The sequence below is a fragment of the Aethalodelphis obliquidens genome, unplaced genomic scaffold (assembly GCF_003676395.1).
Source record: "Aethalodelphis obliquidens isolate GAN/ISIS:26980383/991018 unplaced genomic scaffold, ASM367639v1 scaffold61, whole genome shotgun sequence".
Lineage (NCBI taxonomy): Eukaryota > Metazoa > Chordata > Mammalia > Artiodactyla > Delphinidae > Aethalodelphis > Aethalodelphis obliquidens.
The window spans coordinates 5,503,826-5,520,350 of record NW_020838005.1 but is presented as its reverse complement, the minus strand read 5'-3'; the positions used below and the strand labels follow the sequence as shown (position 1 = coordinate 5,520,350).

At 39.2% G+C, this 16,525-nt stretch overlaps 1 protein-coding gene across 7 annotated transcripts in view; it reads left to right on the top strand.

Annotated features, from left to right (window-relative positions):
- KIF13B (kinesin family member 13B) overlaps positions 1-16,525 on the top strand; it is a 187,182-nt gene that overhangs the window by 65,954 nt on the left and 104,703 nt on the right. For all 7 annotated transcript variants that reach the window (XR_003428978.1, XM_027088008.1, XM_027088009.1 and 4 more), the window contains 7 exons: positions 500-560; positions 2,661-2,753; positions 3,563-3,743; positions 7,940-8,027; positions 11,238-11,372; positions 13,337-13,449; positions 14,619-14,730. Coding sequence is in view for 6 of the 7 variants with exons in the window: in XM_027088008.1 (XP_026943809.1) it covers positions 500-560; positions 2,661-2,753; positions 3,563-3,743; positions 7,940-8,027; positions 11,238-11,372; positions 13,337-13,449; positions 14,619-14,730 (783 nt within the window). In the remaining variant the exon portion in view is untranslated. The remainder of the gene's footprint in view (positions 1-499; positions 561-2,660; positions 2,754-3,562; positions 3,744-7,939; positions 8,028-11,237; positions 11,373-13,336; positions 13,450-14,618; positions 14,731-16,525) is intronic.

The following is a 16,525-nucleotide window of genomic DNA, read 5'->3' as shown; positions in this document are numbered from 1 at the left end:
TACACAGCATCGACCATGGGCATGTTATAGTTTATTTAAAGAATATGCGTTCTGAACATGCTGTGGTAATCATCTTTACATTTTGTTTAAAAAAAATCTTTGTTTTCTCTGATGAGAAAAGAATGTAGAGAATACATAAAAGCATAAAGAAGAAAACAAAGATATCACTAATCTTATCGTGCAGTAATAAGCTTTTATCTATGTAACTGTGTGTGTGTCTAATAGCCATCATATTATACATATTGCTTTGTAACCTCCCTTTTCACTTAACATTGTGAAAAGTTTTCCATGTGAAATAAAGATCTATATCATCTATAGGGTGCTTACTTGCCTATTGTAAGACTGTACCATAAATAACTAACCTCCATTGTAAGACAGGAAGTTGTTTTTATTTCACTGTTATGAACAATGTTATCAGTGTCATGACATTGTTATAACATTATAAGTATGTTACAGTTTTGTTCTTAATGCAAACTTTATTATTTTTGTTTTTTAACAGGTATTTGCATATGATCATTGTTTCTGGTCTATGGATGAATCTGTCAGAGAAAAGTATGCAGGTAAGAGTTCAGCATCCTATTAACTACTGATAATATAGAAAGGTGTTTTAGTATTTTTCCTATAAAGTATCATAGTAGTATTTTGTGTAATTTTAGAAACTACATAGAGAACTTCCTCCAGTCTTTGCTATTAGAGTTTTAACGTTGATTGGGAAATGGGAGATTCATGGTATACTGTTGTCGGTATAAGATGATAAAGTTAGGTTAACAGCGTACACAGTTGAGGTTGTCTTACACGCATCCCTGGGCCTTACACACGACCATGGCATGCAGTAGCTACGTAGATTCCCTTAGATGTTTGTAATATGGTCTAGAGAGGCAGCTTGGTGTAATGAAAGAACTCTAGCCAAGGAGGAAAGGAAACCTTGAGCTTAATCCAAGCTCCACTCCTGTCTCTGACTTTCAGTAAATCACTTAGGCTTTCAGTGTCCCTTTTCACTCTTTTTTTTTTTTTTTTTAAATTTTATTTTTGGCTGAGGTGGGTCTTAGTTGCAGGATCTTCGTTGTGACATGCAGGATCTTCGTTGTGGCATGTGGGATCTTTCATTGCAGCACGCAGGCTCTTCCTTGTGGTGCGTGGGCTTCTCTCTAGTTGTGGTGCTCGGCTCCAGAGCAAGCAGGCTCTTTGTTGTGGCACGTGGGCTTCTCTCTAAGTGAGGCACACGGGCTCAGTAGTTGAGGCATTAGGCCTCAGTTGCTCCGCGGCACGTGGGATCTTAGTTCCCCGACCAGGGATCGAACTTGCATCCCCTGCATTGGAAGGTGGATTCTTAACCACTGGATCACCAGGGAAGTCCCCCTTTTCCCTCTTTAATGGAGAGGAATATGCCATATCCTCTCTAAATTTGCTCTGGGAGTCTATTCTTTTATTCTCCTCAATGATGACTGTCTCAAGCCCCTTTTCACTACAAGTTTAAGACTACAGCGACAGGGGCTTCCCTGGTGGCACAGTGGTTGAGAATCCACCTGCCGATGCAAGGGACACGGGTTCGTGCCCTGGTCTGGGAAGATCCCACATGCCGCAGAGCGGCTGGGCTCGTGAGCCATGGCCGCTGAGCCTGCGCATCCAGAGCCTGTGCTCCGCAACGGGAGAGGCCACAGCGGTGAGAGGCCAGCGTACCGCAAAAAAAAAAAAAAACAAACACTACAGTGACAGCCAAATTAAAAAAAAAATCTGAAAAAAAAAGACTACAATGATGACCATATATTTCCTTTATTCCTAACTGCTATGACACCCATTTCTAAGCAATTTTTTAAATATTGTATTGGCCTTTATCATGAAAAACAGTAGTACTACAGCTGTTTCCAAAAGTTAAGGTTAATTTGGGCTGGCTGGCCCAGTGATGACTCTGAGGATTGCTTCAGAATCAAAGTGTGATGAGGATGAATGGATCTTGTAAATGAGCTAGAAAGTGAGGCCTAATGGAATGCTGTTTATAGCGTTCAAAATGTAACAAGCATAACAGCATCCAGTTCTTTCATATTATATTCAGGGCCCAAAGAGGTTGAATAACTTGTCAAGGCCACGTTTGGTTATTGACATATTTAATTTAGCCTGTGGAGGGGAATTGGACCCTACTATTTATGTCCATGGTTGAAAGCTAGAAGAAATGTCCCAGACCTTCCTCCCTCTCCCAGCTGGTATGTATTGTAGACCCTGTAATTAAACATTATCCTTGAGGAAAAGGAGAGGGAATTGATATATATGATTATTTTGAACTTTAGTACACACTGAATAAAGCATTGGCTGAGTGGTACATAGTTAAATTCAGATCCACCTAGGTCCCAAGTATACATTTCAGATATTTATAATCATTGTTTATAAAATTAGCAGTTCATTGGTTTTTTTTGGCCGGTGTTGATTCAAGTTCATATTATCAGGAACTTTTCACTCATTTTCTGTTATGTGCTAATAACTAGATATTTCTGAAAGACATAAGCCTTTGGAAGCACTCATCAAGTTTAAAAATCTTGTTTGGTAGATAAACAAGCTGAGAAAAAAGTGCATTTTTGAGAGTTATGTTTGTTTTTCGTTTTTTTAATTGTTCATATGTAGTTTTGGCTTAAAACATCCTACTTTTTTCTCTGTCATTCTTTCAGGTCAAGATGATGTTTTCAAGTGCCTTGGGGAGAATATCCTTCAGAATGCTTTTGATGGCTACAATGCATGTATCTTTGCCTATGGACAGACTGGTAATTGTTAAATAATCTGTTTTATTTTTAAACTTTAAAGATCCTAACAAAAAAAACACCAAAAAGAATACATATTGCTAGCATCTTATCAGTTGTGATTGATAAAGGAGTGTTTTGACTTCTATACCTCTGTGGTCAACAGGAAAGAAATCTATTTAAAGTGAAGGAGTCACTTTTATAAGGGTATATCATATAACTTGTCCAATTGAAAACTATTCTTAATGGAAAAATGGTTATGATATTTTCAAGACTTGTTAGGACTATGAGTGATTTAATTTTTTCCTCTATTTTCCTATGCTTTCTAAATTTTCTTTAATGAATATGTGTTTTTGGTACATAGAAAATAATTTTGTAGTAGAAAAATAAGATGACTCTGATTTCTACACTGTTGCCAAAGGGTAGTGGTAGTAAGTTAATTTGCTCTGGGGCCTGTAGGGATAACGTACATTTTTTATGCTATGATTAGTGGTTGGAAGCAGGCACGTAGTATTCATCATATGGATCTTTCCAGTTCAATTTTAGGAAACTATTCCTACCTCACAATTTTTCAGTCATTTTAGGTCTTTTTTTTCTTTTTTTTACGTATGATGATAGTTAAAGAAGGTTTTTATTTTCTTCCTAAAGGATGTGTACTTCTACATGTATAATTGGAAAGCTTCTCTACTTACTAGTGTCATCATTATATTTGGGTATATTCCTTATTTGGGACATTTTGCTAAGTGCTAGGATTTTATTATGAGCAATGGAAAGAGGGCTGTGTATTTAAACTTCTCAAGGAGACAGTAATAACTATGATTTCCATTTTTTAGGATCTGGAAAATCTTACACCATGATGGGCACAGCTGACCAACCTGGATTAATCCCAAGACTTTGCAGTGGACTCTTTGAACGAACCCAGAAAGAGGAAAACGAAGAGCAGAGTTTTAAAGTAGAAGTGTCCTATATGGAAATTTACAATGAAAAAGTTAGAGACCTTCTTGATCCCAAAGGGTAAATGACTTTGAGACTTTAATGTTGTGGTATCATGGACTAAAACAGACTTAATAAATTGGCTTAAGTGAAATTTTTTTTTTTTTTTTTTTTTTTTTGTTTGCGGTACGCGGACCTCTCACTGTTGTGGCCTCTCCCATTGCGGAGCACAGGTTCCGGACGCGTAGGCTCAGCAGCCATGGCTCACAGGCCCAGCTGCTCCGCGACATGTGGGATCTTCCCAGACCGGGGCACGAACCCGTGTTCCCTGCATCGGCAGGCGGACTCCCAACCACTGCACCACCAGGGAAGCCCCAAGTGACATGTTTTATACTGAACTTGAGTAAAGAGTTATTTTTCTAGTTTTTAGTTATATTAAGAGGTTTCCTGTAGCCAGTTCTGGGCTTTTGAACTAGGGCTGAGATGGGGCAGGGAAGCATGGTTGAGCAGCATGTATTTGGGTTATACCGTCTTTCTCAGATATATCCAAAAGCACAAACAAAAAATACGTATTGATAGTTAGGTTACTGAATACCAGTATAACTGGTATCCTTAATCAAGTAGAGTGTTTTTTGTTTGTTTTAAACCAAGAAATTTCGAATGGAATTCATCTGTTTGCAGGCTATGACATAATCAGAAATAGTGAAACCTGGACTTCAAGATAGTTCATTTTCATGATTCTCAAGGGGAAAAAGTGTCCAATTTTATGGCGTAGGCTTTGAAAGAGAAGTGGCTTAAAAGTATTAGAAAGCCTTCAAGAATGCTCCCTCAGTCTGCAGTCATAACTGAGGCTAATGAGGAAGACAAGGGGTATCTGAGGAAATTTGTACATTGCACAGAGTTCTCTGAGTTCAGATTTTAAGGAAGTGCAACAATGGAGAGAAAAACATAAAAACCACAGCCTGTGGCTTATTGCTGGTAAGAGCAGTATTTGGAAGGTCAAAGAGCCACGTGAGCTGAAGCTTATAGAAAGCGCGGAGGACGGTGAGGGTGCGTCTAGTTATTTTGGGATGAAGAGGACGATCAAGGAAAGCTGGTCTCAGAAGCAGTGGGTCACAGCGGCCCTCAATCAAGAGAAAACTAAACCTGTCAGCTCCTCACTGGCATCTGTTTTCTTTAGCAAAGATAATGATCTGCAGGCCTTTCATATGAGGCTGAATTGACGCTTAGTATTTCTTCCCTTTTTTTTGGCTGTGCCGCGCAGCTTGTGGGGTCTTAGTTCCCTGACCGGGGATCTAACCCGGGCCCCTGGACTGCCAGGGAATTCCCGGCACTTAGTGTTTGTTTGTTTGTTTGTTTTATTTTTGGCTGTGTTGGGTCTTTGTTTCTGTGTGCAGGCTTTCTCTAGTTGTGGCGAGCGGGGGCTACTCTTCATTGCAGCGCGCGGGCCTCTCATTATGGTGGCTTCTCCTGTTGGGGAGCGCGGGTTCTAGGTGCATGGGCTCAGTAGTTGTGGCTCATGGGCTCTAGAGCACAGGCTCAGTAGTTGTGGCACACAGGCTTAGTTGCTCCGCGGCATGTGGGATCTTCCCGGACCAGGGATCGAACCCACATCCCCTGCATTGGCAGGCGGATTCTTAACCACTGCACCACTGGGGAAGCCCCCGGCACTTAGTGTTTTTATACAGAACTTTACTTAACATTTATCGAGTGATCACTGTATGCCAGGCACTTTGCAGTCATAGATGAAGAGCTCAGTGTGGACAGAATGGGAGTTTTGGAAACAAATAGTTATGAATCAATGCAATAATGCTTTTAAATCGTGAAGGAGGCTTGCACAAAATAGGTGAGATCAAAGAGGGAGTGACTGCCTTTGCCCGGAGGAGAAGGGAAGATTCTACAGAGAGTGCTTGATAAATTTGTACTGAGTAGGAGTTTGTCCACTGAGAAGCAGGGTGGGAACGATTCAGGCATTGGGACAGCCTGTGCCAGAGCATGGAGGTGTGGAGAAATCAGAGGTTTGGAAAGTGACTCAGCTGTCCAATGGGGCTAAAGGGCAGTATGCACAGATGTTGAAACAGGGAACCAAAGGAAGTCCAGAGGGAGGAAGGTTGTGGCCTAGGTAGCCACATCTTGCTAAAAATTGTGCCCCTCTACTTTTTCTGGCTCTGCCTTGAATCCTTTTTCTTGCACCTTCATTTCTGTGAAAAGCATCACTTTCTTTGAGATCCCAGAAATTCCTACTCTTTCCAGAAATTCTTAGCTGACTTCATTTTCATGTTTTATATTCCACAGTGCTTATGTGAATAGCTTGAACTTTACTATCTACGATTTGCTAATAGTCTTTAGTAATATCTTATATGTTTGTCTTGTGTACAGTTTAGTAATTGACAGCATGGGCTTTGGAATCACCTGGCTCTGGATCTAGGTCCTCTACTTGTTACCTATTGGGCAAGGCAAGTTCCTTATGCTTTCTAGGCCTCATTTGTACAGAAGGGATTATAACGTTACATAATATCTCAGAGGGCTGCTGTGAAGATAGACTGGGTTGATAGACCTGAGGTCTTAGAACATTTACTGGCACATAGTAAGTGCTCAATAAGTGTTAGCTTTTGTTGTCTCCATGAAAGTTTCTCGAGGATTTTTGTAGTGTTTCTGAAGAGCCAAAGTGAATGGATTAAAAACTCTGAAGGTGATTCCTTTTCAGCAAAAGATTATTTGAGAGAACCTAGTTATTTTATTCAAGTACTGATTTTATTAATTCACTGCCTACTTTGTGTAGTAATAGAATTGTTTTACTCAAGAGATAATGCAGTATACACTATCTTTAAGAAAAAGGGAAATATGAAAGGAAAAAAGTTGTAATAGTTCTGATCTTTGGATATATTCTAAGTCAAATATTCTATATGTATTATTATTATTATTTTTAGAGGTTGGGGGTAGGAGTTTATTAATTAATTTATTTTTGCTGTGCTGGGTCTTCGTTTCTGTGCGAGGGCTTTCTCTAGTTGTGGCAAGCGGGGAACACTCTTCATCGTGGTGCACGGGCCTCTCACTATCACGGCCTCTCTTGTCGCGGAGCACAGGCTCCAGACGCACAGGCTCAGTAGTTGTGACTCACGGGCCTAGTTGCTCCGCGGCATGTGGGATCTTCCCAGACCAGGGCTCGAACCCATGTCCCCTACATTAGCAGGCAGATTCTCAACCACTGCACCACCAGGGAAGCCCTCTATATATATTTTATATACAGTTTTATAGTAGTAAGTAAAGTTTTGGTGGTTGATCCTAGGGTACTGTAAGATTCCAAATCATTAGAAAATAATAAGTTACATAAAACAAGAATCACTTGTAATCTCACCATCAATAAATATTCTTTTTAAAAATTGTAATGTTTAGGGAATTCCCTGGTGGTCCAGTGGTTAGGACATGGCACTTTCACTGCTGTGGTCCGGGTTCAATCCCTGGGCAGGGAACTAAGATCCTGTAAGCTGCACGGTGCAACCAAAAAAAAGAATTGTAATGTTTAGATTTTTTGAAGAGCTTTTTTGACATAGAATCAGTCATCAAATATTCTTTATATTTTTTGGTTGATATCATTAAGTATGCTGTATGCTCTAGGTTTCTGACAGGTGCCCTCTACTGGTTTTATTAGTTCCTTGTTTGTAAGAGGTTTATTTTTTTAACCATGAATGAGTATTTAATTTTATTGAATCATTTTTCAGTTTATTGAAATCATTTATTGAAATGATCGTGTATATTTTTTTCCTCTTTAGTCTATCATTGTGGTAAAGAGCATGAATCTTTGTTCAGTGTTAAAACAACCTAGCAGCCCTGGGACAGTCCAACTTTATGTTTTTAAATCACTGTTAGATTCAGCCTGTTGTCTTTATTTTTGTCCGTTTATATTTGTTTGTCTTTATTCATGACTGAGTTTTGTCTGTAGTTTTCTTTCTTTGGCACAGTTAACATTTATTGAGTTTCTGCTCTTTGTGCCACATTCTGTGATCTGACAAGTAGATTGTTTGTATTTATCTGACTCTGCATTCTTTGTGGTGGTAGGCATCCCACAGTGTACCCTTTTGAGTGATGTGAGATTTTACCACATTATGAAGTTTTTCTTACTAGTCAAGATCTTAAGTTTTGGTTTAAATTCTCCTGGGATCAAGTCTGTTTGTGGGATCTTTGTTGAATTCAGAATGTATTTTTATTGCGCATGGCCGAGTCCTTTTAAACAGGTTAATTGTTTAAAAATTGATTCTTTTGTTTTCACTGAACAGAAGCCGTCAAACGTTAAAAGTTAGAGAGCACAGTGTGTTGGGACCCTATGTCGATGGACTTTCTAAACTGGCTGTCACAGGCTACAAGGTAACAACATCCTTTATGTGAACTACTAAAATTCACTGTAGCAAATTTTTTTGTTGTTGAATTTGTGATCTTTTGCTGAAAAAAAAAATTATGGTAGCATCACTTAATAAGTCACAAAAAAGTTTGTAAAAAAGTTACAAAAACCTTTATTAAAAAGCTTTGGGTCAGTTTAATTTTGAGAGAAGGTATACATATTTGCAAGGCATACCTATTCATCTATTATGAGACACATTTTTTCCATTTTTATGAGCTCTAAAATTGTGATATTCCTTACGATTGTATCTTAAAATGATAAATGGCAGTATTTTTTTCTTCTGTAGTAGTACATAAAATAATGATGTTGCTTATGATTTTGTTGATTTAATGAAATAAAATATGAGTTGAGTAGTTGGAATTCAAAGCCTGTTTCTAATTTGAGAGAATCACTCTTTTACCTTTAGTTACTAGTTCTCTTCATTTTCAAACTTCACAATTATGCTTTGTGTGAATCCGTTAGGCTTTCCTCGTTGGGAAAATGGGGGTAGGGTGAGCTGTGATGTAATATCCATTGAATTAAGAGTCAGAGACTGTTGATGGTGACAGTCTTCTCATATGACTCCTGTATGACTCTGGATTGTTTCCTCTATCTCACCAAGCCTCTTTGTCCTAATTTTTAGAATGGAAATTAGTTTTATTGTCTTGACTATCTTTTGAGGTAGATTCATTAGTTCCTTTGTTCATTAATCACATTCTATCATTTGGTCAATGATACTTCATTTAGTAAACACTATTTACTTCATTTAGTAAACATTTATTGAATACCTGTTATATGCCAGGCATTGTGCTAAGTGCTGAAGAAATAAAAAAAAAATGAATGAGGTGGTCCATTCTCTCAAGATGCTTGCAGATGTTATAAAGGTATTATAAAACAACATGATTTTAAGTGCAGTGAGAGATGCATTGTTCAGGATTCATGGTAGTTTGGAGGAGGAATACCTGCCTTCAGTGGATATGTAGGTGTCCAGGGAGGGTGGTATCCAGGAAAGCTTCCTGGAGGAGATCAAATGGGATAGTGCATGTGAAAAGTCTTAGAAAACTCTACGGTATCATATAAATGTTAGGTATTGTTGTTTTAATAATGATATTTGAGAGCTTATTTCTGCAACAGTGAAGAGAGATCAAGATTTTTTTGAGAGCTCAGAGAGATTGGAAAGTATAAAAAGACATTCAAAAAATTAAAAGATTCAATAAAGAGCTTTATGTAGGAGACAACAGATTAAAAATCAATGAATGTCTAGATGATTAGAGACCAATGAATAAATGTAGGCTAGGGACTTTTGTGGTGGCGCAGTGGTTAAGAATCTGCCTGCCAATGCAGGGGACATGGGTTCAAGCCCTGATCTGGGAGGATCCCACATGCCGCAGAGCAACTAAGCCCATACACCACAACTACTGAGCCCGCGCTCTAGAGCCGGCGAGCCACAACTACTGAGCCTGCATGCCGCAACTACTGAGCCCGCACGCCACAACTACTAGAGCCCAAGCTCCGCAACAAGAGAAGACACCCCAGTGAGAAACCCGTGCACCTCAACGAAGAGTAGCCCCCGCTCACCGCAACTAGAGAAAGCCCGCACACAGCAATGAAGACTCAATGCAGCCATAAATTAATTAATTAATTAATTAAAAGAACAAACAAAAAACCAGAAACATTTAGTTTTAAAAAATGTAGGCTAAATAGAATAAAGCTTTTTCATTAAGTGTCAGGATTGTAAGATTTAATGGATCTAAAATGGATTTGGAACATCTAGAAAATTGTAAATTTTACATTTTGTTGTTTTTCCATTCTGGTGCCAACTTCTACCTCTTTTTGCAGTATTTTTACTTTGAGGCTTGTTATGTATCATGTTGAATTTGTCCTTAAATGTTATTCTTTTTCATTTATATAGGAAAATAGAATCTTATTATTTTCAAAGTTTTTCATATGTATGTGTCAGTTAGGATTATGTTTGGCTGCATATAACTGAAAATAATATAACAGGACTTAAGTGCTTTGGAATATGAATTATTATCTGTTTTGTTCCTATGTATCCTCAGTATCTTAAAATGTACCTGGCTTGTAGTAGGTGCTTTCTGTATTTATTAGAGTGAACAAATGAATGAATGGTGAGAGGGCTGGTATGGCGACTCCAAAGCTGCTGTTAGGATCTAGATTCTTCCAGCTTTCCACATAGAGCCAGGTCTTCAGTAATGCCCTTGTTCTCATAGTTCAGGATGGCTCAGAACCAGCATGTGATAGTGTGCCTATTCCCTTTAAGGTGAATTCCCAGGTGACTTTTTGTCTCATCCGCTAAAAGTTAGTCATATCACCAGGCTGAGTTGCAAGGGCATCTGGGAAGTGCGGTCTCTTAGTTCCGCTGCAGTGTGCTCAGCTAAAGATGGGGTTCCTTTACTGGAAACAAGAGGAGGCTGGATAAAGGAAGGCAACTAGTACACTCTCTCTCACAAGTACAGTATGTTTCTTGTTCCTCATTAAAATCCTTGTAAGGTAGATGATGTCATAGCTGTATTGTTATTTATGAAACTAGATTTCAGACTGCTTAAGTAACTGTTTTAGAGCTTATAACATTAAAAAAAAAAAACCCAAAGATCCCATGATCTTTCGAGTGTATCATGCTGTCTCTGTTTTAGTTACAATGGCAATGAAGTAGTGAATCTGTGCAGAAAATTAGTCTCTTGATGTCCTCATTTTTAAAAACAGGTCTGGTAAGGTATACACCAATGCAGTGATGTAATGCTTTGCCTGTGTGAAGGGGTTACAAATTATTTTTGTTTGCTGTTTATTTATACAATCTAATTTGATTTAACAATTAACTTCTATTACTATAATTAAATAAGCTAAAGTTTTTCAAATTTCTAGATGAGATGAGGATTGGCATGGCATGTTTGTCCATCTTGTGGGACTTCAACATGTAGCTTCTAAACTTTTCTAATTCTTGGTCAGAGCTGCTGCTTTATTCTGCACCTACAGTAAATAATGTATTTTATTTGAGTTTTCAGAGATAGTGCTGGCTATTGTACTCTGTGGGGCATAATAATGTTCATCGAGAAACAGAATGTAAACTCCAAATGTGGTTGACTAAGTAGTGAAACTTGGAATGCATTTCGTAGTATAGCAGAGTTTTAATGTTTATTAGGTAATGAAATGTGTGTCTATGACTTGTTTCCACTTAGGATATTGAATCTTTGATGTCTGAAGGTAACAAATCTCGTACAGTTGCTGCAACCAACATGAATGAGGAGAGCAGCCGATCACATGCAGTCTTCAAAATCACCCTCACACACACTTTATATGATGTGAAGTCCGGGGTAGGTGTTCAGATACATGACCTTTTTTTTTTTTTTTTTTTAATTTCTAAAGTGGATCATGGTTTATCTTATTCCCTTCAGGTGTTAGATGACTTAAAGTCCTAGCCAGGCATGTGTATCAATTAGGACTTAGGACAAGAAACAGAAGCCACTCTAGGTAAACAGAAAGGGATTTAATAGAGGGAATTGGATGATTACAAAGTTGTTGGTACACCTTCTGAGGAGTGATTTCTAGACTAAATCTCTAGGAATAACCTCCAGAAGGGCACAGATCTCATCCAGTGAGGATGGTACTACCCCTGAGGCCACCCCCAGACCTGTGAGTTCCAGGCACACCCCAGAGCTGTGATCCAAGATACAGGAGTCAGTGAGGCCACCTTCTTAGAGCCCTGGTAGTTGGAGAATGTGAGCTGGGATGCCTTTTTAGGAAAACTCATATATCCACACTCCTGCTTGCCAGCAGAAAATAAGCCAAAATGGGTGAGGGGGATGACCTCTACTTTGTTTCTGCCTTCTAAATCTTAAGCAAGAATATGTGATTGACAGAACCTAAGTCACATCCTGAGCCTTGGCTGCAAGGGAGTCTGAGAAATGTAGGTTTTAGCTCTCCACCCTCTCCAAATAAAGGAAGTTGGAACAGAAGTTATACAAGCTGATGGCCCATAGTCTCTGCCATAGCATTTTTTGAGCTTTCAACTCTGATGGCAAACTGTATAAGCCAATAATACTCTAGCTGATTTAGTGGAGTTTCTTTTGAAGTGTTACCTTCTGCTAAACAGCAAAGTGTTAGAAGGAGTAAGTTATACTGGGGAACTTGTACTATAAGATTCTAGATTTGTGGAATAATTTTTTGAGCATTTGGACTTGAAGCTTATGAAAAGTAACAGAGCCAGAGATGTGTATGCTTCTATCACACTGAAAACTTGTGTGTTGGCTCATACATTTGTGTTTTCCCTCTTACTTTTTATGTGAACTTTTGCATATTTTATTACTACCCTCCAGCGAATCAATTTCAAATACCAGAAGCTAAAATGATCACCCTGGCAAAGTGCTGTATTTTGGCAAGATTTTCATTTGCTGAGAGCATATTTTTCTTCTTTTACCATCACAGCAAGATTAGTGCAATGACAAAAAGTTCTTTGTTTTCTATTTCCTTTTCAGCATAAAACAAAAAACATACTGACTTTTTTTTTTTTAAACCAAAAGTACTTTTGATTTGGGAAGCTTAATACCCTTTTGTTAGCAACATGTTTATTTATGGAAATAAGTATAAATGTATACTTTAAAGGAAAGTTTTAAAAAGTGATCCAGTCTATAGATTTTGGCATTGCTTTCCCACATTTCTTACATTGCTGCAGAAGTATAAACTATCTGGTTTTGAACTATCTGTTTTGAACATTTTTGATAAAGGAAAATGTCAGTATGTATAATAACTAGAAAAATATGTAAATTTACTACCTGAAATTATGAAACAAGGGAATTATTATATGAATAATATGGAAAATTTTAGAAAGCATTGGGTCTTTGAGGGATCCTTCTGTTGTATAAAAGTCAGATTTTTTTGTATCATAAGAAATTCAAATATTTGCTCTCAGGATTATTGGTAAATATATATGAAATTTTAAGCGTGGTTTCACATATTAAAATTTATACCTTATGAATAGTGCTTTTGTATACTTCTCTAAGAAGATTTTGTTGGGTTCCCTTCAAAATGTACCATATTGGGGGGCACTGTTTTGTCTGAGATAGTTTTCTGTCTGGATTCGTAGTTGTGTATAATTTTGTGTGTATCTACTACTAGATTGTGTAGTTTTCTTACACTGTTATGTAGCAGCACAAATTAACTTTAAAATGACAACAGATACACTTTAATAAAGGATTTAGATAATAAACTCATTCGGTGGAGAGGTATCACTTTCTGTGCTCTGTAACTGTTTGTTAGTATCTGTCGATTTGCTCCCTAGACATCTGGAGAGAAAGTGGGCAAGCTGAGCTTGGTTGATTTAGCTGGCAGCGAGCGAGCGACGAAAACGGGAGCGGCAGGCGACAGGCTGAAGGAGGGCAGCAACATCAACAAGTAAGTTGTCCGGAAGCCTGCCTCTGTCGCTTCAGTGACTTAGTAGCCGAAAGGGGGAACTTCTGTAGTTATTGAAAGAATAGGATTCCGGAATGACTGAGGCTATAAATAGTGTAGAACTTTTTTTCAGGGATATTTTTTAAGGGCCCGAGCCTGTTTTATGTTTTGTTGAGAGGCCTTCTGGGGCTGAGGAGCACAACCTCAGTCAAGTCCAAGGTTTCCCAAGGGCAGCCCTATTGAGGTTCGGGGCCAGGGAGTTCTTTGTCCCAGGGAGTGGTCCTATGCCTCATAGGATGTTTAGTGGCATCCCTGACCTCTACCCACTAGGTGGCGGCAGTACTTGCCATCTCTCTCCCCAGCCCGAGTTGTGACAACATAGATTATCTCCAGATACGGCCAGCTGCCCCCTGTGGGGACATAGTCACCCTCCAGTTGAGAGCCACTGGTCTAAGCTATAGAAACAAACAAAGATAATCGGAGTATCAGAGTCCAGCTGTGGATCTTGGCGTGGGTGTCACCGTCTGAACAAACAATAACGTGTACTGGCTACATCGGGCTTTGCTTTTTATGACAGCTGTGGTGCTTATTTATACCAAGGTTTTACTTTACAAAGTAGTATTTTGTGCGCCAAGTCCTTCATATGGTTATACATTTTCTTACCTTAAGCTATATTGTTAGCCCCTTGGGGGCAGGAATCTTTTCCATCCTTGTGGCTCCCAGGAGGACGCTTAGTGAGACAATCATCAGTAACCAGCTGGAGATCATAGAATACCATCATCCAGATGCTACGCTATTATTTATTTATATATATATGAATGTTCTTGCCTTGTACTATGTTTTAGTTAATCGTATTGTGTTTGTGGCATCCTTTCTTAAAGATATGTGGTATTTGTGTCATTATCTTGACCTAATGGTTTACAGCTTACATTTTTTTTTTTTTTACAAAAATGAAAAAAAAAATCGAACTAAGCAATTTTATAGCTTACAGTAGTATTAGAGGGATATCAGCATTTAGAGTTTATGTGTTCTTAACCTGAGCAGCAAAATGCTGACAACAGTGCTGTTCTCGTGCTGGTACAAAGGCATCTTGATGTTCAGTCTTTGTGCTAAAATGTGACATTTGATACACTCAGGTTTTTACGATTATTACGGTTTGTTGCACCATGCAGGTCCCTCACAACCCTCGGTCTGGTTATCTCAGCCCTAGCAGATCAGGGTGCTGGCAAAAACAAGAATAAATTTGTTCCATATCGTGACTCAGTTCTCACTTGGCTGCTCAAAGTAAGTTTTTTTCCCCCCTTTCTGGGATGCTTTTGGTGGTTGGTGAAAAGGAATAATAAAGAGTAGACTATTGATTTCTCCCAATTATAATTTCCTACATCAGTGTTCAAATTTATAATCATTAGACTCTTACATGATAGTCCTAATTTTAATGGATTAAGCATGGGTTTCTTTCTGATTCACCAGGACCCGGAAGCAGGGGCGTTTGCGGCACACCGAATCGCACGGTTGCCTCTGAGATTTGGGGACTAGAACAGGACCTAGTGCTGATCTGATAGCTGAGCGCGTCATAGGAAAGGGGTTTCCACTGTGTTCCAGACCCAGCTGGACTGCTCCTTCCTTCTCACAGACTCCTTTTGTTTGATGGACATTTTGGATCTTCTTTTTCTGTTTAACTTCCAGACTACTCATGATCATTTTAATTTGCTTTCAGCTGCTTAAAGCTGTTGTTAAAAGATAGAGTAGAGCACACAGTCATTCACTGGTTAATTGATTCAGCATGAATGAGAGAAATGGAAATGAGGAAGAAAAAGCCTGTATGAAGCGCTGTGAGGAGGATGTAAGGAAACGCTAGATTCTCCTTGCCCTGTAATCACTCAATCCAGTAAGGGAGAGAAGTTGTGTACACAGAATACTGTAACACAAGTGGGTGATTCCATGAGAGAGAAGAAAATGGCATGTAATCGGAGTTTGGTGAAGAGAGAGACTATTTCCAGGTTTCTTCTAGTCTTTCAAGATTCCCTTTGGTCTTGATAGAGCTGGTGTGGTGGATTAGGTATTGGACTGGGAGGTAGAGGATATCAAATCTAGTGACAATTTAACTCCTTATAAAGTTGCCAACCCGGAATAAAATATTTTACCTAATGCTCTTTTAAAAAATGTTTTTAAAATGGAAAAATAATTTTGTGAGCCCTGTTTAGTTGTGTGATGGCTTATTTTCTCAGTGATCAAGAATTTATTGAATACCTGTTACTCACTGTGCTAGTGGTTGAGCATATAAAGATGAGCTAAGCGCAGGCAGCTAAGTAGAGAACACAGCTTTTGACATGTTTAGAGAACCATGTTTGTAAAGGGGGTAGGGTTTTCTTCTAGTTTCTACACCCTCTCAAAGGCTTTACTAGTATTCAACTTTACTTTCTAAAACTCTACACAGTGTTTGAGCATGCTTTATTAAGTGAAATTTGCCACAGTAGAAAATCAGGTAGATTACTTCCTTTGGCCAAAGTGCAATAAAAGTAGAAATTTAAAACAAAAGGATAGGGACTTCCCTGGTGGTGCAGAGGTTAAGAATCCGCCTGCCAATGCAGAGAAACGGGTTCGAGCCCTGGTCCGGGAAGATCCCACATGCTGTGGAGCAACTGAGCCTGTGCGCCACAGCTACTGAGCCTGCGCTCTAGAGCCTGTGAGCCACAACTACTGAGCCCGCTAGCCTAGAGCCCGTGCTCCACGACAAGAGAAGCCACCGCAATGAGGAGCCCGCGTGCAGCAACAAAGACCCAGCACTGCCAAAAATAAATAAATAAAACAAAACAAAACAAAAAGATAAACAAAATTTGATGATTAAAAACCACTTGTAGGGCTTCCCTGGTGGCGCAGTGGTTGAGAGTCCGCCTGCCGATGCAGGGGACACGGGTTCATGCCCCAGTCCGGAAGGATCCTGCATGCTGCGGAGTGGCTGGGCCCGTGAGCCGTGGCCGCTGGGCCTGCGCGTCCAGGGCCTGTGCTCTGCAGCGGGAGAGGCCACAGCGGTGAGAGGCCCACATACCGCCAAAAAAAAAAAAAAAAAAAAAAAAAA